General features: G+C 40.1%; 1 protein-coding gene across 1 annotated transcript in view; it reads right to left on the reverse strand.

Annotated features, from left to right (window-relative positions):
- kcnh8 (potassium voltage-gated channel, subfamily H (eag-related), member 8) overlaps positions 1 to 21,622 on the reverse strand; it is a 63,583-nt gene extending 41,961 nt beyond the window's left edge. Inside the window, exons 1-2 of the mRNA XM_085148036.1 lie at positions 21,262 to 21,622; positions 4,001 to 4,234 (exon numbers count right to left, since the gene is read on the reverse strand). Coding sequence (XP_085004162.1) covers positions 4,001 to 4,234; positions 21,262 to 21,337 — 310 coding nt within the window. The 5' untranslated portion in view covers positions 21,338 to 21,622. The remainder of the gene's footprint in view (positions 1 to 4,000; positions 4,235 to 21,261) is intronic.
- Between the last annotated feature and the right edge of the window lie 745 nt (positions 21,623 to 22,367).

Genomic DNA, 22,367 nt, shown 5'->3' on the forward strand with positions numbered 1-22,367 from the left:
GTTTATGCAAAAGCAACAGTTCCAAAGATTTAGACTTATTAGTGAGCCTGTCTACAGCTGGATGCCCCTCGGGGGAAGCAGAGACTTTAAATAGATCAAGCCACTTTTCTCCAGGCACAGCAAGAGATGAACCCATTTCTGAGGTCCCATCTCCTGCTAAATAGATTCCTTGTCAAAGAGACTACAGGTCAGTATTGTGGGCAGTGTTTCTGATCAGAATGAGTGTGCTCGTTGTGGTTATTGTGCACTTGTTAAACGATTGATTTTCCAAAGGAAAGTGTCATAGGAGACAGATTTGTGCATCCAGAAAATACAAGTAGACCACATTGTATCATTTTGTATGTACTGTAGATGAGCCAAAAAGTTAACAAAATGCCTACTGTGGAATTATCTCCAGCCTGCCGTCTGCCTCAACTTTGTGGAACATTTCCTTTTAGTTCATTGTTTTGGTTCCACAGATCAAAACTTTGGGACTGTTTTTACAGCTCTCATTAAAAGCCACTGTACGCTGCCTGCCGAGCACTGAACAGCAAACAATTAGGAGCATGCTAGTGAGCACAGTGGAGCATTCAGTAGCTAAGGGACAGATGTTTTTCACAGAATTTTGATGAGACTACAGCAGATTGAGAAGAAGAGCAAATATTGGGCTTGGATGGACTGTAAATTTGAAATGAAAATAAATCGTGTTTCGTGTCCTCTGGATCTGCATATGTGCAGCTGTCTGCTTATGAGTTTACTCCATCAGCTTAAAAAGTGATCAAGCCAGGGCTGTATCTAAAAGCGAGTTTGTGTTCCTTAAGGACCGTCTGGAAGTCTTCTTTATGTTAATTATTTAATCACATCAAATTATACCTAATCCACATCAAGCTGGGGGATTGTGCATGGCTGGCAGTAAATAATAAGGACAATATTTGACAACATTCATTTACATTTTTTTATAGCTAGGTAGGTAGGTGAACATTTTAGTTCTTTAAAAGGATTCATCTTTTTTTAGCACACAATGTCACTGTGACAGTAGAGATCTTTGCTCTACCTTTACTGCTTTTCTGCTCAGTAATTAGAAATGAGTTGTTGATCAAGAGGGATTTCCCATGGAGTTCCCTCCCATCTCTCCCACTCACTAAATCCCCCTTCCCTCATGATAACTAAATCACGGTATTTTTCGTCTCCCCGTGTGTGCGTGCGAATATCTGTCTGCCTGCAAGACAAGGCAGCACTATCAAGTACACAGTGAGAGAAAGAGCCTTCTTGATTGCGATCATGCAGCGTTGGCTTTTCTCAGGCAGACAGACGGAGGACAAACTGAGTCAATCAGCCGCGTTTACTTTCGGGACGCCGCTGTGACAGACGAAAACGAGAGGGATGAGGCAACACAAAAAGGCTGAGGCAGGGGAGGAAGCAGCAAGATAAGGAACAGAGACATAGAAAAAGCGATGCCAAAAGAACAATGTGGAGATGGTAATAAGACCGGGACTGAAACAAATGGCATTGCCATGAGAGAAAGAGAGAGAGATGAAATGTAACAAAAGGGCTGAGTGAAAAGAAAAGGAGATGGTGGCAAAGACAACAAAGATGCTGGTAGAAAATCACATCTGTGATGCTAATAGCAAAGCTGTGTATACCCTGCATGACCTGCTGAATTTGCTTTAAAAGCAAATCAAAAATAAACACATGCAAACATGCTAAAAAATCTGACATGTGCACGAATCACCATCTCTGTTTTACTCGTTTTGAGAGAGCATGCAGCATGGCAAATCATCTTCACAGCTGCTGTCAAAACAGCGTAATCACAAACAGCTTTTGATCAGTTCACACAATGGTGTTTGCAGATTTCTCAGTTTCTAAGTCCTCTGCAATATCAGACAGATTTGTGTGTTTTGAACATCCTCTATTAGGCGTGCACTAAAGTGCAGTAAATATGTTGCATGTGCATGCAAACTTACATTATAAACAGCAGTGAAAAAAAACCCAAAGCAGGTAGTAAGGCAGTCACACCTGAGTTCTACTTATTGTCAAATGCACGGGTGCAGGAACATCAATTACCCCATGACTAGATACTAATTGGACTTTTATATTAGCAACCCATCTACACGGGAAGCCTTTAGAATCTCCTCTGTGGTTGATGCAGCTGTCCAGGTTTTTAAGATTTTTGTGACTGGTGGAGCATCACTGGTGAATATTTCACTCATATCCTAAGTGGAAGCTAGTGGAAGCAAATAGAAAAAAAAGCTATTTTTGGTTAATTAAAATCTTTTTTCAAACCTTGTTTTAGTCTTTAGTTTACTTTTAACCAACTACAATAACCTTCTGGGCAGGACTCAAGATGTGACAGAACATGTAGGTAGAACAACATCAGTTAAAGGAGAAGTTGGACTTCTACTGCAGACTTTTACTATTCTGGAGATGAAGAAATTTGTGCGGTAAAACCAAGATGGAAAATAATGATTTAGCATCCAATAATTTGGTTACTTTATAATATTTTTCTTCTCACACCCAACCAGTGTTGGTGGAGTCTGGTTCTGCTCGCGGTTTCTTCCTCAAGTTTTTCCTTCCCACTGTCACCAAGTCCTTGCTCACAGAGGCTTACCATTTCTTTCTACTACTGTTGGGTCTTTATCTTTCAATATAAAGTGTCTTGAGGAGTTGTCATGAATTGGCACTATAAAAAAATGGAACTGAATTGAATTGAAAGTAATATGATGGTCCTCTCAGCTGTAACCTCATCTCCAGTATAGACTGGCTGAGCCCAGTGCTGTGTAAATTGATGGCAGCTTTAGAGACATTGAACCAACACTGTTTGTTTGAATCAATGTTTAGAAACAACAGCTCGTAAAGTGACAAGCTCATTTGATCGATTTAAAAACATTAACAGCTGCTGGAACTTGCGGTTCTAGCAGCTGTTGCAGGCTCCATCTCAGTGCCAACAGAAAATAATGTCGAGGCAGGTTCATTGCTCACCACTGATCTGTTTGGACAAAACAGAACAGAAATCTCCACAACCGAAAGTGAAAAATAAAGCAATCCAGTCAGATTATCAAGGAAGAGACTTTGCCCAGTTGCACAAGAACAGATTTCTTTTGTTTCCACAGACTTTATCAAATGTGTCATGTTGAAGGCTCAGTTGGAAACTCGCAAATGAGCCCTAATGTGAAGTGAAAGAAAGACACCAAACTGATAAAACGAATAACTTTCCTCCTGGATTGTGACAGAGGAACTGCTGAGGTATTCACTACCAAATACAACATTTGGCTGGCTGGGGGGAACATGTTTTTCTAATTATTTTGTAGATTCACAACTGGATCTGTTAAAAAAAAAAAACCCAAACAATAAGAAATAACAAAAACTCTTAAATGCAGGGGAACATAGCACCATCTCAGCTTGTATCACAGCAAGTGTGTATCTGCTGGCGCCCTGACGATCTCATTATTTTGACTCCATCTTGTTCATTGGCCGGCTTGCTAATCAGCGAATCACACACCGAACCATACTGCACCACAGCTAGTTTCTGGTCTCAGTTTAATTGAAGGAGACGGGGTTAAGGAGTCACTAGCAGACAGCTATTAAAGTTTAATATGTCTCAGAATTAAATAATAACTGTAGGACATTCCCGACTGGTGGCTTTGTTTAATCACCATTTAATGAGAATGGCTCAATAAAAGAAGTAATACATCCATGCCTTCTGCCATTGCTTCATCTATCGACTGGCCCATCTACGCCAGTTTAAATTGACCTTCTTCAGAAATAGCCACACAACTGCCATCCATTCGTGGAAATCTGAAAGACAAAGTACCCCATGGTGCAGTCTCTAATAGCTTTCTGAGCCTGTCTACCATCTATGATTCCACAATCTAATTGGCAAATGGTAAATAAAGGCTCAGACTCTGCACTGCATTGTGAAGCAACTCGGCATGAGCTGAAAACAAATGATAAATGAAGGGAGCCAACAATAATTGAGCACGCAACTCAAATACTACAGCTAGGAAAGTGACATTTGACTGACCTGTCTTTTTGTAGAACATGATCTCATCCTTAAACTCTTTGCGCTCCTCCAAAGCCTCGTCGATGCTGAGGATGATGCTTTCGCTTGTCTCAGGACCATACAGGAACTTACAGGCGCAGCTCTTCTGCATGACCTCTGCCCGAGAGAAGCCTGTGAGCTCACAGAAGCCATCGGAGCAGTACACAATGGGAAACCCCTTCGACACCTGAGCATTGGCCAGGATGAAGTTGCTGTCTGCAAGAGAAAGAAAAGATTGCATTATTGTCAAGGTTATGGTAGAATTTTGTTTTGTTAGTTTTTTTTCTATTTACCTGGACTTAGAAGAAATAATGAATGCCTATTATGAGGTTTCTGCTAAAAAGGAAAAATAAATGGAGAGCTCAGGATAGCTTAGTTCAATTCATAGCTCCTTTCCAAAGAAAAGGAGTACACTGTTACAATTGGCCAGTGACCAAAAATAGATATAAAACAGAACTCTAAGAGCAAATTTCATTTTAATTCTTCTTTATTTTGCTGCTTCAAGAGGCCCTTCAGGTCCCAGAACCAATCTCGTAGCAACCAAAAAAATGCACCATCTAAATTCACCATTGTTACTAACATTTCTTCTTTTTCTCCTCTTTACCTTGGTGCTTGGGTAGTAGTGTACAATTGGTTTTAAGAGCATTTTCACAGAAAAACAGTAGTTCTGTATGTCTAAAAAAAAAAAAACGTTGATGAACCAAAGCACTAAGGAAACTAAGAGACCGCCTTTATTACTGAAAAATTAGGCCAATGCAAAAGTGTCTCTAATGGCCACTTGAAGCTCATTCCAAAGGCGAGTCTGTCCCAACAGACTCCTACGACGAATTCAAGAGTATTAAAAGCATGTTCACAGGCTGGTACAAAAAGCAGTTTGGCCTTTATTCTTCCCCGTTTTATAACAACAGTACAATTTAATGAACTTTTTTTGTTTTAAATACCTCACCCATTTGGTTAAAGCCTATAATTAGGGGTGTGGTTGCACTGACTGCTTTGGGTCCTGACAATTAATTTATTTCTAAAACTGCTTGTATCTTTGGGGGCCTCCTGAAGCATTTTAACGTAATTATCTGAAAAATGACTGACAAGGAAATTTGTGCTTCAGTTTTTTTGTGAATGAAATTCTGCTATTTGATGAGTCTGTTACTTTGCACTGTTTAGCAGATATCTATGTACACTAGTACAGTTTATGGGTGCAGCTTACTAGCCATGGTTGGTAGCATTAGCTGATAATTTGGTGCTCTATCCTCTCATCTATGCGCTATATGGACAAAAGAACTTGGCCTTCTTCATTTTATGGCTACAGGAACCGTTTGGCAATCGAAACTCATGCCATGAAGCTTCAAGTGCACAGTCTCTGTGCTGATGTTAATGGCAGAGGAGGTTTGGATCTCTGCAGTTACTTAGCGTTGCAGACCATTATGCACTATGCACCTCAGAACTCAGCGACTCCACACTGCAATTTTATGTGGTCTTTTACTTTGTGGCAGAGTTGCTGATTCTTAAAAACAACACAGCTTACAGTTAACATGGAATAAATTTGAATAACAAAGTGTCAACACTGGCATCCTATTACAGTATCATGCTCAAATTCAGTGAGCTCTTTAGAATGAAAGCTTGTAAAGGCTGATTGCACCTGATTTGAAAAATTAAGAGGTGTGGCTCCATACTTTTGCCCACATAGTGTAACTTCTGGTTTTCCAAAGCTAACATGGAAATGGTCAAGACACTAACATCCAGGATGTCAGAATGTGCAGCCCGGAAGCCAGTGGATGACATCACGGAGGGTATGGCTGTCTTTTTTATACAGTCTGTGTACAAACCCCAAATTTGCTAACAGATGCCAGCATGCTTCAGAAAGCCAGAAGGAAAACCGCAAACGGGTGTCAATTTTTTTTTTACCGGCCCACATGCCTAATATGAGACATCTTTCATATTGCACACTGCCATCTCATCCATATTGAAATGAGAAACTAGCTATCATCATTTCTTTTTTTCTGGAAAGCTGAACATTATGAATAGAAATTTGGCCTGCTCATCTGTGGAAACTGTACTGCCAGCACTGGGACACCAAAATGCTTTTATCACCACCAACTTCTGAAACTTCAAACAGTATAAATGGAATCGTTTTCAACTGGTCAAGGAGTGCCTCTCTAGCTGTTTCAATGACTTGCTCTCACTTAGCCACTGCGGTGATATTTTAACACAGAAAAACTAATTCTGATAGGATGGGGGTTTTGTTTTGTTGGATTTTTTTTTTTAGCTTAGACACATAAAGGCCTGTGTGGGCAAAATAAAGGTTATTTAACTAAATAAATGAGTGATTTCTGTGTACAAAGAAATATGCCTATGAAACTCCTTGAAAGTCCCTGGCTTCAATAAACACTGATTTCTCATTTGTAATACTCTTAGTGAGAGTCGTGTTAAAGATAGGCCATGGGCTCAGGAGAAATTTTGGTAAAGAGTGAGAGAAAAATCTGGAGAAGGGGATCAGTAAGGGAGATGTGACATGATGACAGTGAAAAAAAGAATCACTGTGCTGAAGTCTATCACAATTAATTAGCCCATTTGTGTCTAACTCGAAATACCCAGTTGAAGTGGACCAGCTGTTTCTACCTGAATCCATCTATTAAGGCACACAAACATACACCCATGTGTGCAAACAAACACCCACAGTGGCAGGATTGTGCAGAATGATGCTGAGCTGTGCTGACAGACAGCTACCGTTTACAGTACAATGCCTATTATACACGACAGTTGACTATGCTGCTTTGACGGTTTCTATAGTGCGTGAGTGTCTATAGGTCTATGTATTTGCGTGTCCACTGCTGTAATTTAATAAGCAGTCAAACCAGCAAATCCTTGTCCACGAATTACACGATGAAGTAAGAATACAGATACATGTATGGCTTCATTTGGTATTGAGAAACTATACAGAACCCACACAAATTTTGAGACATCTGTATAATCAGAGCAAATAAATGAGCTGCAAGCACTTTACTCGATACACCGAACACAAACCCACAAAGTGACATGAGCTTGTTTATAATCACTGGCTGAGACATCCTGCAAAGTGACTTGTTCAATTATGTTTCATTGCAAAAATCAATTTTCTGCATCAGTAAATCTTTTTTTTCTTCATCCCAGGTAATTAATAGTTTTATGTTTTATGTCAGGGTTTGTTGAAGGCAGACACCTTAGATCTGAACTGGGAATTCAACTACAGGGAACAAAAATCTTGTATGTGACACAAGAGGAACGAGCAGCTTGTTCCTTTTCTCGAATCCCATCAAGAAATCAATAATTGCTTCAGCACTCTGACAGTGCTCACTATAAAAAAAATATAAATGTCATTATACCCGATGCTTTTATGTTATTTAATAACAGAAACACACTTGCTTATTAAAGCTTTAGTACTATTTCCATCATCACTATTACTTATTGCTTAATATTGGCTAAGATGTGGGAAAACAGAACAGTAACAGGAAACTGTTTTGGACACTCACTAGCCTCTTTATTAGCTACACCTTACTAGTACTAGGTTTTACCCATGGTTTAATGGTGTTTATGCCAAGTTCTGATCGAATGTGCTACAAAGCACAATCCCACGTTGAAAGTTGCATAAATCAACTTTCTTCCTCATTCTGATTCTTGGTTTGAACCCCAGCAGGTTCTCTTTACCATGCCTAAATACACTGAGTTGCTGCTGTGTGATTGGCTGATTAGATATGTGAACTTCCCAAGTAGTTGAATAGATGTACCTAATGAAGTAGCTGGTGAGTGTAGTTTTGGTGGCAATTTGAACTGTAATAACCAATAAATAACCAATAAAAACAAAAATAGTCTTTAGCCTGTACAAGTCCACAAGTCTGCTTGGGTCTGTTAGATGTAAATTTTGTTACATCTGTGGATTTGGACCACACATGCACCCTGGGTGGTGGACATCAAGCAGAGTTCAAAGAATAACAGCAATGACTACATGACCATCATGTCTCTAGTCGTCTGTGTCCAAAACAGAGTATAATCTATTCTTTACTCTGTCTTAAAATACTTTCTGGCTATTTGAATACCAATACAGGAAAACAAGTAATTTACAAAAACTTGCATAATTCATTTGCATTGACAGAAAAATTGAAATGTTTTGGTTTTTTACCAAGAGCTGTGGTAAGCATGACTAGAAAAACAAAATGTAACAATGTTTTGGATTCATTAGCATACAGAAAAGTCTAATTGACAGTGATCCCAATTTGTGAAAAAGAAAAACACATATGAACGTGTCTACGTCAGCAGCAGTATTTGGCCTGAATGGCCCAGACAGATGGTCAGAGTGGGTCTTAGCACTGGGACTGGCTGTCAGGCGTGAGGCCCCTGAGGCTGAGGGTATGCAAAAGAGAGACAGTCAAGACTGTTGGAGATTGAGACTCGTGAGTCCTGGGGAAAGGCAGCCTATCTCGTGGCAGCTCTCAGAGCACAGGAGGTTGGTGTTGACAAAAAACTATACTGTGTTTGACAGCAGATTAATTTGTTTGCTTAGAATTGACAGATATGCAATATATTATCTGCACATACAGTATACTTGTACTGGGTGACATGGTGGGGAGACAAGGTCATCTTAGGTAACTTGTTTTACCTGGCATGACCTTGTCTCCCCTCCCCTCATGATCACACACATAATATGAACATACTCTAGAACAAAGCAAACATTAAGCTAAGCATGTACATTAAACTCCACTCTCCTTTCATGCCCTGTGTTAAATTCAATATGTTAAGAACTATATTTAGCCTATAGTTGCTTTCGCACAACAGAATCAGGTCAGGGCAATGAAGTTTTCTTCTCACATGCAGCTCACAGCAGGGAATAGCTTCAGACAAATTCTCACTACTGGAAATTCTCTGTTTGGTTTTGTCTAGGCAGCTGCCTGGTGTTCGAGAAGCAGGACACATGACACTCACTCATCACTGTGAATTCACCAGAAAATTACCTGTGCTATTTTTCCATGGGTGCAACTGAACTTCACATGTGCTTTGCAGTATGCAACTAGTAGGTTAACGACCAGTTAATTTCTGGTCTGACTGTGTCTGACTTCTGACATGCATCTAACCTAACCTATTGGGTTATCTATAGAAAGGACCTGGACTAAAACACCTTATAATTGTGTCTCAGAACACATACTTCAAACTTACACTTGCTATTTTGAACACATAAGAGCACTCATACCAACAAGTTAGGCTATAAGAAGTGGCCCAATAAGCTACCCATAATGGTCCAAGTTGTAAGTGCATATAGCTGCACACTTCTTAGTCATCAATTATTATTTATTGCTGGGTCTGCTTTAGAGTGGTTTGCATCACATCTATCGGAACCATTCTTTACTGTGGCTGCCTTTTAGTCCTCTTTTACTTTGCTTACCTATGATGTGCCACAAGGTTCATTTTAGGGGCCCTTATTGTTTTGGTTATTTCAGTTATTTCTGCTCTTTCTTCACCATACTGTGAGCACCTTTAAGGACATCTGTTATCACTGCTATGCAGATGACATTCAGTTATATATCGATTTTAAGTCCCAAGAGCTTTTGCAACAGTGTGCCCCAGACTCTGGAAATCTCCCTTTAAGCTTGAAATCCATGGACTAAACAACTAAAAAGTCATATTTTTAACTTTTGTTTTTATCCTCTGGCATTTTGTTGTGAAGCACCTGTGTGATGTTTATCTTTAAAGGTGCTATAGAAATACAATTTTACTTACTTATTATAATGGATACACTAGAAAAAGGGAAGGTAAAACAAACCAACTAGATCATTATTTTTTTTGAGTAGAAGATGTGTGGTGAGAGGGTCCAGTAGTACCTGCAAAATGCAGGAGCTAAGAGAACAGCTTTAGTCACAGTTTTTAACTTTTACACTATAATTTGTGTGTAATGTAATTAAGTACAGTGTATAGAGTGCTTTACATGAAAGTGTGCTACCATTACTACTACCACCACTACTAAATATTATTATTTTTGTTGTTTTTGTTGTGGTTATTAGAAACTTTATTTATATAGTGCATTTCAAAAAGATGTTACAAGATGTTTCACAAAAAATAATCATGGTAATACAATTAGTAAAAAAAAAAAAAAACATTTGAAAAAGGAAGAGCAGTAGCCCATGAACATTAAAATAGAAACTAATTATCACCAAGAATTCAAAAAAGAAAGAACATCACAAATTCTACACTTGGAAACAATCAAATAGATTTTGCATCTACTACTGTAATAACTGGACACTTGTTTGTAATCACCACAAAACTCATTTCAACCTTTAAAAAATAACAAATAATGAAATAAATCAGTTTTTAACTAAATTTCTTTATACTTTTCTTTTTCCTCCCTCCTAAATTTCAGACTTTTACTTCCTTTTCTTGCTCCTCCACTTTCTCAATCACTCCAACTTTACTCCACTATCAACCTTTGCTCTCTCCTTCCTTTCCCCTCCAACTCTTCATGATGTCCCTCCTACCATTTTTGGCTCTCTCTACCTAATTACTCTTCATCTCCTCTCTAGCCTTGGAATCCCATCACACCTTCCTCTTACCCCAATCTGCTTATTCCCTGCATTTTTGCACACGTCCACCTTCTTTACTGCCTCTAAAAAAAGTATAAACTATCTAAGTTTACTTTATCTTTCCTCTGCACCCTGAATCTCTGCTAAACTAAAATTCAATCATCTTTCCTTCTTACTTCTTCTCTGCATCTTTTACCTTCTGTCGTACCCTCTTCATAACCTCAAGTTGTGTTCTCCATTTAAATTTTCTTTTGGCTAATTGCTCCAGTGTGGAAGCCAATAGATCATTTTGCCTCATGCTCACATTGCTGCATGACAGCTGCTAGTGAAACCCCACAGGTACACAGAGGATAGAGGGAGGAGAAAAGGCAGTGACAAAGAAAGATAGAGCAGGATGGCAGAAGAGGAAAGAGGTCAGGAAAAGAACAAAAAATGCAAGAAGAAGCAAGACACATGTGGTTACAGAGACTACTTATGTAATTAAAGTTAAGTGAAGGTGGTTAGCAAAAGATTTGCAAATGATTTGTGATTAATTAAACTTTCTAGTGTAAATAGTAAAACCAAAATACTAAAAAGACTGTTTTCAACTGGTTTGCTATTTACTCACATACAGAATTTAGACAAACACACAAAATAACCAGTGGTATAAATTTCACGGAAAAGTGCTCTTCGTAAATAAATAACGACTGTTTTCATCACCTTAATAAACAGGTTTTAGTGAACATTGGAGTGTGGCTCTTCGAATAGAAATTCTGGGTTGAACTCTGGTCCATATTAAATATCTCAGCAATCATGTTTGCATTTTTATTCAATATGCATAGCCTCACAGAGGCACTAGCATGTCTCATGTGCACAGAGTTGTTTTATGGGCTTAAAAATAAACAAACTTAAACAAAGAGAACATAAACCATATCAGCAGTGGATAAGGAAACTTTAATTCTTAACACTGTGGGGCTTTAAAACATGGCTTTACAATATAGGAGCTCCATGTCAAATGATCATGTTGGTCGATTTTGTCAAGATTTGTGGTGGAGACGAGACCCAAATCCAGAACACAAAGGCAGACAAAGTAAAACAAAGCAGAGAAAGGAAAGTCCAAAACAAATAGCAGACAATCTGACAGGAAAATGAAGAACCAGAGGGCTATATTTACTTGGAAGACTGAATGAAGACATCAACAGTAGGTGAAAATAGTTAGCACAAAGGAAAAGTAGAAGGAGACACCACAGACACCACAAATTATTCTACAAAGTAATAAAGGGAAATATCAAAAGACAGAAGGACACAAACACATAAATGAGATTGAAGGAACGCAACATGGAAACGCTGGGGAAGCAGAAAAATAAAATCAAAACAGCAACCGAAGTTCAATATGTCACAAAACAACACTAGAACAAAAATGAGTCTGAATTTTAAAATATCACAAAACCAAGGCTCAGCAGGGCTTTAATAATAATCGTCACAGGAATCCAAAAGTTAAAAACAACAGATAACCTCGGGACTGTGAAAGCATTGGTATAAACAAAGAGAAAACAGGTTGGGTTTACTACAGTTGATCAATGTATTTTTTGACGAGTCAGGCAAAGCTGAAAGTGAAGTCTTTCACTACCAATTCTTAAACCAGCCCCTGGCATTATACAGCTCACAGATCTCATTCAGTCCTTTGGTTGTACCTGACCAAAGGTGTGTAGACAACGGGAAATTAGCTTTCAAAGGTGAAAAGTATAAGAAGCTTTTGACCACGCTTTACTCATCCAGGTATGCAGCAGCTTTATGACATTAAGCCAATCTCTGATGGGGATCAAAGACTGTTTGCTGGAATGCACGCCTCTGTTGGTGAAACCTAACAAGACAGATTGGGAACACTGAGGGAAATCTGGAGCTTCATTTGAAAAATAAACTGATCCAGTTTGACTTTTTACACTTGGCTCTGGATGAGAGCTGTGAAATCTGTAACGCAGTCCAGTTGCACATCTTTGTTTGTGGACTAACTAAAACTTTTGAGATCACGGCAAAACTGGCAGCAATGCCCTCAGTGAAAAGGTCTATGACAGGGAGTGATTTCTTTGTGGAGGTGACTGCTTGGATAGGCTGCGGATAGCTGGAAAAATGTGAATGCTGATAAAATAGTGAAAAAATGTTGACTGTTCCAGTGTTTCATTGCCTAATTGCAATATTAGCCCTTGCCATTTCCAGTTTATAAAGAGATAAGATTAATCTTGAGTTCAGCTTGTTGGTGGAATCCTCCACAACAGTCCCAGTTTCTCGTGTGGCCCCTTGGGAAAATGAATTGCTCACCCCTGCCTTAAACAGATGGTATATTTGAGAAGAGGCGAGTGTGTGATTTTGCTACCTTGTCCGCACATGGTTTTGTCCCAGTTTTGGGGATTTTAAACATACACACACACACCGGGAGCAGCTCGTTGTCAGCCTTGTGCCGTCACTGCAAGCAACCCCAGAGCTATTTAAGTCACGACAACAATTCCTATGATGGGGAACAGAGCATGAGGAAGCAGTGGAGAGTCAGCGAGAGGGAAGAGAGAAAGTAGGGAAGTAGAATCGGACAGCACTGCACAGCAGGGAGAAGAAAAGATGGATGGCAAATATGATGAGAGAATGAGAGAGAAGGGGGATGTGGACAGATAAGGGGACTAGAAGGGGAGGTTGAGAGATACACTGTGGCAGACAGATGAAGGTGTTAGAGGGCCACAAGGTGAGGGGGTGATTTGGAAAGTTGAAAGTAAGTGAGATGGAGCTGTGAGAGGCGGAATGATGAAAGATGGAGATGGAGTGTGGTAAAAAATTGGTCAGGAAGTGGGGAGATGGATGGAAAAGACCTCACCACCTTTTTGACGAAATTCATGTGGGCCTCTGAAAATGCTGCTAGAGCAGCAGTTACATAACCAAAAAAAAAAGTCACTCTACAGTTGCCACAGTAACCACTGACACACACCATGGCAACCAAGGTTACACATGTACAGTTTGTCTTAAAAGTCGAGTCAGTCATTGTATGGGATAATGAGATTAAGTTTCTGTGCTGTATCAACAAACTGTGTCTCGGTTATTAGTCAGAGCATTCTGTACACATTCATACAGTATATGCATACACATACTCTCGCACCCATTCTAACAGTGGTAATCCTCTCACACCCTGTAACTGAAGAAGGAAAATCATTACACAAATCCACAGCCTTAATCACCTCTGTGCCCCTTTATCATACAATCCCCAGAGCTCTCAGCAAATGAAACATTACACTGTGCATTACATTCCTGTAATTTGCAGGTTGCACACCTGCTGTTCCTTCCATGTCTGTCTCAGTCAGTGTCTTTTTCACGCTCCATTGTCTATTTCCCCCTCTTCTTCCAAATGCATAAAAACCCAAAACAAAGAAAAGCTTTCCTCCCCGTCTCACAAAATCTCACACAGTTAATTGAGTCTAAAAATGGCCAACTTGGCCCAGGCTTCCTCTAGTGAAACCCAGTTTGTCGATCGTTCTGGACAGTCCATTAGGGATGGTGATTAGGAGAGGAATCTCGCTAATTAGGAGGTTTAACAAGGCAGAACATCCACGGCGATGGGGAGGCTCTCAGAAGTCCCAGAAGTTTGGTGGAACAGATGAGAGGCTCACGCTCCTTTAAGCTCACGGTAATAATCAAGTCCAGTGACCTTACAGCGAGGACAGCATTTCCCAGCTAAGTCTGTACTGATGAGGGTGGCTGTGTCTTTTTAACTGAATACTTTATCAAAGCCTTATTAAAGCCAGTGGATAGTGCTGGGTTGCTATTAATGTGACACTGAGATTTACATTTTTCACAGTTGGTTTACAGTGAGTATGGAGATAGATGCACTCTATCTCATTGCTTTTAGCATGGAGCTGGCTGTGTTGTAGGAAACAGCTTGTTTGGGATAATACAGGTTAAACAGGTTGTCTAGCAGCTGATGCAAAACCTGCATCTCTTTTAAAATCTTGTCAATCTCCCCTTCAAAGTCATCCACTCGTGCACCTCTGAACTGCTTCCAGCACAGCGGGTCTCTTCTGTGATTTCAACACAGACATGCAAAGTCATCAAAATACTTCTGTTTTAAACTTGCATAACTTTTGTTTGGAGGATCATTGCTTGTGATGAGCTGGGTCTCTGGTCACGACTGTGCAGCTAGGGATTTGTTGAGTATGGTTTTTTATCAATTACTGGATAAGTCACCAAAAATTCAAACCATCAATGCAGATTTTTATGGCAACATGCTCAGGCACCTGATGAAGAATGTTCCACAGAAATGACCTGAACTATGGCATGGGACACTGTGTCACACCAACACAATTAACAGTCACCACACACTCTAGTACCTGTGAATTTGTCCACTTCCTTTAAATAAAAATTAAGTGGAAGGATTTGTGTTTTGACGCACTGCAAAGGCACAGCTGGAAGGGGACAGAAGAGGCTTTACTGGGAGTAATCCAAAATTAGGTCCCGTGCTAGAAACCATATTATCACAATAGTTCACTCACGATGCAATATTGTCGCAACTTTTAATATTTTGCAATATGCTGACTGTTGCAATAACATATATTGCAATCTATCTATGTCCTCAAAGTCAAACTTTATCAGTATCTCTTTTATCCAATAACAAAAGGTTTTCCCACTTTTCTGTGGCGTTAGATCGTCACACTACTAGCAAAGATCCCCCATAAAACCGAATCAGTCTGCTATTCGGCTGCGATTCAGTGGGGTGGAGTCTGTAATCCCATGTAATTGGTTTCTGATAATACAGCAATTCTGTTTGATAAAAAGTTGAGAAATCACTCTTGCTGTCTATATAGACATTCACATTTTACATAAATTTACATGTAACTATTATATTTGCATTTGTTTTGTACAAGAATAGAACCAGCTGGCAGCCAGTTGAGCTGAGTCCCCTCAAGTTGTGCTCATTGACAAAGACTCACTCAGACTCATGGCAACATGTTGGTATGTCTACATTCATAAATCAGATGACAATCTCTCTGAGAGTGATTGCAGTCAGACAGTGACTGTTTGCAGAGTGGTGCAAGTGCTTTACCTTCATAAGTAGTTGCAGCACTCTGGGCAAACACTTAGCCAGCACAAGTTGCAATTCCTATTTTTACTTATGTGACTGAGGCATCAGTTTGCTTTGTGTGTGTGTGTCCGCTATTGGATGGATTTTATAAGTTCGCTCAACTAACGTTATCTCAGGATGGCGTTAATTTATTTGGTTTGCCTGTATTGATACAAAATCGCTACGCAAAATATCGAGATACTGTGCTGTAATGATGTTTCCCCACCTCCCCAAAAACACTAGACATACCCAGGAAGTTTAGAAACTCCACCCTGGTCTGAATGGCCTTATTCCACCTTCAGATCAGAGAGAGGATATTTTAGAATATAACTATCCTGGATCCTGCGTTTAAGTGTGCACACCAAACCCTGTATGGGTAAACACAATAATCTTTACTTTAGCTAACAAGACTTTAAATGAAAGCTTTGTTTCTGGTGGATGTGTGAACAGGCAGCTGTCTCTTTAACATGATGGGGTTTTTTAGAGCTCCCGTGCGTGCAGCACAGCACCATTACTTTTTGTTTTGTTTGCCCTGAAATGTAAGAGTCTCGATATTAAGTGGGCTTTGGAGAAAATTGGAACAGTAGTGGCAATCCACTGCCAAATAAGTGAGGGCCCCTCTGCACCCTGCAGCACAACAGTCAATGATGATTGATTACTCCCTCACAGTCTCATAACTGCACTCATTATTTCTTTCACAGCCGTTCTCTGACCGAGGACAATATCGGAGCTGCCTTTTCACAAGTTTGCATCTATTAATAAGCATCTGTTAAGAGAAGTTAAAGTCTCGCTCTTGTTTCTGTTACTATATGACATATATAATCTTGGTTAATGCCAGCACACAGTCCAGGCTTTCCTCGCTTTAATAAACCTTCGTCAAGCGTACTGTATGTGCGTCAGTGTGCGGTCTGTGGTCTTTTATACTCGGTAATTAGCTTCCTCTGTCTTCTTGCAGGTCACGGGGTTGCTGTTGAGACAAAGCCATAGAGACACCAACAGTATGAACTCAGCTCACTGGAGGCAGCTTCCTTCATTGTGTAAGAAACTCCAGTAGGCTCTTTTAACATTCACCTTGCAGCGAGTAGTAATCACAATATGGATCCCTCAGCCACTTCTTAAGCATGTAATTAGGTGTGCTGCGTTAAGGAACGTTAATCAGCAGGGAGGAAACTTCTGTTTTACTTCCCTCACGTTCAAAGGCAGTTGAGCAGGAACTACACACGGGCAGTTCGGTGACACAAAGCAGCCAAATGCAGAAAATGTAGCATACTCTCCTGCTTCTTCTTGATCTCCGGTCTCCCTTTGTTTCCTTTTAAACACATGCTCTCTCTCCTTCTCTCTCCTTCTCTCTCCTTCTCTCTCGTTTTCATTCACATGCACGCTTAAACATTACGACTGGCGTTGTGTTCCAACTCAACACACAGCTGTTTCAAGTCTTGGCACCAGCGATCGTGACAGTAATTACGTGCCTAGTGGAGGTGGAACTAGTCTGTGCTGAGAGCTAGGAAATAGCAATCTGGAAGAACAGTGCTGCTCGGGAAGAAGGCGACACTCTGTGAGGCAACCAGACCTTCTGCTTAACTTGGAAGCAGGACACCCCAATATGGTCTCCTTACGAAAGGAGGGCCAGCATTAGATTGCAGAGCCAAGGCAGCAAGTATTGTGTTTTTGATGATGAGGCCGCCTTACCATTAGCATTGATATATTAAGTGACTGCTGTTTAGATAATAATAATAATGGATTGGATTTATATAGCGCTTTTCAAGGCACCCAAAGCGCTTTACAATTCCACTATTCATTCACTCTCACACTCACACACTGGTGGAAGCAAGCTACGGTTGTAGCCACAGCTGCCCTGGGGCAGACTCACAGAAGCGAGGCTGTCATATCATAAATGTAGTTAAGATAAGTAAAATAATAAAAATGACTCTTATGCCAAATGAAAAATAAGTTTTGGATGTTGAATGATTAGAATTTCTCACATTGAGTTTTGGAGATTTGTCTTAAATTATTACTAAATCTATACTCTACTCCCCACAATAATTAACTACCAGTGCTGGACAGGTGGTAAGATTAGTCACCTGGATGGTGTAAGGTTGTAGTGATGACAGAAGGTATCACAGCATACGCCACAGCCATATTCTGTTATTTTAATCACAGCATGGGCAAACAGACCAAAAATAACAGTGATGAGCACTGTACTAAAAAGAGAGTTCATCATATCGAGGGATATCTTTCCATTATCTGGATACATTTAGTCTAACTGGTGATCAACTTGCTAACGTAACCCAGGGTTTCCCCAGCATGTTCATCTGAAAGGAGTGGCAACATCTGACCAATCACAAACACGGAGAAGTGTACTGGCAGCACATAGGCTGATTTTACAAATAAAAATAAAAACATTATAAAAATATAAACATGTTAAAAAAAACAGTGCAGACTGAAAGCAACACATGCAGACAAAGCTGTGAGTGTGTGTGAGTGTGAGAGAGAAAGCACTGTGTAGTAGTTCAGTATTAAAAGTGTATGAATGTGTGAGCGCCGTGAATGGTTTGGTCAGCAAGACTGCAGAAGAGCTACTAATAAAGTTTAGCCTATCTGAAGCCAGAAAAGAAAGCCAAGAAAAATGCTGACTGTGTAAGTTAACAGACTTGTTAGTATCCTTTAATATTGTTAGGATCATTTATTAATGCTCATAAAAAACTAAAACTTTGGAAGATTGTAGCCAACAAGAAAAAAAAACATAGAATAAAGTGTGTCTAAGAATCTGTTTTAATTACTGATGCTCATCCAAGAAACACAAAGACTTTAGATGCTATTAAAAAATCTAGACCATCCTGCTGTCCGTGAGTTTCAAGCGATCTTCCAGGAATGGTGACGCTATTTTCCAAAGAACCGGTAAATGGACTGGTTCTTATATAGCACCTTTCTACTCTACCTGAGCACTCAAAGGGCTTTATACACCATGCCTCCTTCACCCATTAACACAAGCAGCTTTTATAATGCTGAAGTGGATTGTATCTTACATTCACACTCTGATGGAAACATCAGAGAGAAACTTGAGGTTAGTATCTTGCTGAAGGATATTTGGCATGCAGGCTGGAGCAGTCAGTTGTCAAACCGCCAACCTACTAATCAGTACATGACCTGATCTGTACCATACCTCCCAAGCTACAGGATCACTAGACAGTGACTTCATACCTGTTGATCTCTAACCTAGAGCATAACCTGCTGCAGAGAAGGTAATAATGTGAGTTACCATAGTAAGAAGTGAACCAATTTCAACCAAATGTAATAAAATGCTTTAGATACTTTCAGTAAACACACTATGCTCGTTTCTACCTGCACATTTTTATTCCTGGAACACACAAGAGTAGCTTTGCATGATTCATGGTTCATAATAATCCTTATTTATCTTATACTCTGTCTTTGTTTTCCCTGTCTTTACCATTTAAGCCAAACTTTTTCTGACTGGCTGCCTCTTGCAAACAGAAGAGTTCAAAGAGAGGTGGATGGGGCTTCTTCACAGCCAAAGCTGTGATAGTATTTTATGCCACTCCTGTCAGTGACATCATACAGGCTAAGAGTGGAAAACATTGTCTGGAATGAAGCATTTAGAGTAATCTGAATTTAACATTTTATATCCCTGTTTGAACAGCTCATCTGAACAGGCATTATCTGTTTTCTCAAAGCTGTTAATAGAATTAATTCTGAGTGTTTTCAGTTCTCTGTAGACTCTGGTTGCCCTGAAAGGGCAAACTCAGTTAATTCAGATAACAGTTGGTTGGAATGTAGAAGTTAATGTTACTGTCCAGGAAAAAGTTAAATTGATTTAAATGACCACCACTAAATGTAAAAAAAAAAAAATTTCTCCAAGAACAAATCAGATCAACTTAAAGAGTTTTCCACTATTGCTTTCAGCCATTTATCACTGTTTAAAGGTCTGACCTGTTCTTGGCTTTGGTTGATGTGATAGGAGATTGCATAGCAGCGAAACTACCTCTTCCCTTATATTTGCTCTTGGCCAGGCCATCATAGCTAATTTGTCCCGTCAGGCTCTGCTACCTCCAGTCTGCCCCGTCTTGCAGTTCAAATCCAACATTAATTTCCTTTACTTCACCAACTCAAGGACAGCAGTTCATTCTCAGGAGCTTGACAAACTGCTTGTGCTACAGGTACAGTACAACCCCAATTCCCCTTTGTTAGGACAGCCCTCCTGCCAAGGCAGCTTAATAGTTATTGTCATCGTGTGCCTTTACTGGTCGTCAACCAGCAGATATTTGGACAGAAATAATGATAAATGTCTCTGGTTATTATTGCTATTCTCCAAGTGAACAAGCTACAGGAAAGGTAGAACATCCCAGGGAGCACACATACCAATGAGCTAATATATTAAACTGGAGCTTGAATCAGCCCTAAATGTAGGAAGCACTGTGATGTAATAAAATGTGGCAAGTACTGGCACAGAGAGAACAGACAGAAGTGAGTTTTTAACAGGTTGTCATGACAATTTCTAGTAAATGTAAATTTGAATCACCAATCACACAAAAAGCTACTGTTCGTGTGTGTGTTTTTAAAGAAAATGATCAATATACAGCATTGCCTTTGTTCATTCCTGTTTACTCTACAATATAACGATTTGTATTAAAGAGCAAAAACGGGAAAATTCAGCCACAAAGTCCATAATAATCCACGCCTAAGGACATGAGCCGTTGCCCAAAACAAACAGCAACAGAGCTGAAACAAAGCTGAATGGAAAATGAGAGCAGGTGGATTGATTCTATTTGAGCAGCTGATGATTCCTGGAAAAAATAAAATAAAATAAAAAAGAATCCTCAAAGAGAAACACGACATAGTTATGAAATACGGTGCTTGGTGTTTAGGAATCCTCATGGTTATTATTGAGAGAGGAAGCAAGAGTTCAGAGTAAAGTTGAAGAAACGTCTGTGTGGGCTTCGCCTGGGGAAGGACTTGCTGTAATGTCGCTGTCGACCAATTAAGTTTGATAAATGTGACCGCTGCTTTCAGACCGGCGGGAGGAACGACTGCAGTCGGCGTCTGCAGGATTTAGCCAGATAATAAAGGTTAACTTCACTGTAAAGATAAAAGAGTGGAAAGCCACAGAAAGTTGGGCTTTTTTTTTTCTTCTTTCAAAAACACAAATATTAACACTGGTTGCAAGTTGTGTGCATGCTGCCCAAATGCCTGGCGAGAAGCTGTACTGTAAGCTGGGAGTGGACCTTTGTCGCTGTCTGTGGTGCTGAAAGCCTCAGCGCTGTCTGCTTTTGATACTGCAAACAATTTTGGATTACCTTGAACTTTAGTGAAGTCTCTCTTTGGACAAGGAAAAAAGAAATAGAAAGAAATGTGAAATACCTGGTGATTTAATGTCGCTATCTGTATCGAGGACAGCAAGCATGCAATCATACTGAAAGGCACTGACAACTCCCTATTCTCTCTATTACAGGTGTTGGGCGTTTTGGATCAGCCTGCTTTGTCAAGCTTATTCTCTGGAGAATCCCAGCCGGCCAAAAATAAAGAAAAGGAACTTAAATCGCAAACTATTACACATCCTTAAAGGAGTCAATAATTTAAAATATATGGAGATTAAAAAGCAAACTTACGAGTGCCATCAAACCGAGTGGCTATAGTGTCCAGAAACGTGTTCTGCGGCGCTAGTAATCCCTTCATCACAGGCATTTTCCCTGCTTAATGTCGAATTCCCCATCAAAGTTACTGAAGAGATGGTGCAAGTCGTCCAAACCCTTGAGGTGTTCCCATCGAAGGTGCTGATGGCTATATGACCGAGCAGCTATCCAGTCAACTCAGCACAACGCAAAAGCCCCTAGCTGGTGGGGAGCGCACGTGATGCGCCCACCCGTGCGTCTGTTGCGTGTGTTAAGGACAGGAGAAGAGGGAGACCACAGGTGCTGCTCAGGTAACAGCGAGGGACAGGGTGACACTCCCTGTCAGCGATTCCATTATTATGTAGGTTGGAGCCAACGATCATCTATCCACAGCGTGCAGCGGTGAGAGACGAGCATTCTCAACAGCTGTGATTAAAGCCGCAAATCTGATGGTTTCTCGGCGTGGAGACACGGTGACATCACAACAGAGAAAAACAGCTGACTCCTGAACTTTTATTGAAATTTTGATTTTCAGCTTTTTAATTCGTTTTCTCCCACTTAGCGCGTCAATCAAGTGAGTCGTGAATTTCTCTTATGCTGTTGCTCGGTGTACTCTGCTTAAGGACACCGCGGTGTTAAAATAAAGCCAATAAACTACATCAGTTGTGCAGACTGCAAATAAGTCACTTAAGTAGGTGCACGACTCATTCACGTCGTTGTGTTGGAAGCGTGTCCGCACTGTTTTTAGCGACATCTGGTGGAAGGATCAAGGTACGGCCTTCATGGAAGGCACGGAAAGATGGGCTGAAGTCTGCCATGAGCTGCACAACAGCGCTGCGCAGCTCGGATCCGCTGTGCTACATCGCCATCCTGTGGATGGTAAGATACAGATCTCCATAAAGCCTGTAAATGTGCAGCACATAAATGCTCCTTAACTAGTTACAGTTTCTTATATAGATATGTGTATATAACATTACTCACACTGCACTTTATGTACATATGAAAAAAATAATCAGAGTGTATTTACTGTATATAGTAACCATTTGTAAATAGTAGAAAATACTGGTATAGTTTTGAGGCTTTTATTATTTGTCCACTATTTT

Source organism: Neolamprologus multifasciatus, chromosome 22 (assembly GCF_963576455.1).
Source record: "Neolamprologus multifasciatus chromosome 22, fNeoMul1.2, whole genome shotgun sequence".
In the NCBI taxonomy this organism is placed as follows: Eukaryota; Metazoa; Chordata; class Actinopteri; order Cichliformes; family Cichlidae; genus Neolamprologus; species Neolamprologus multifasciatus.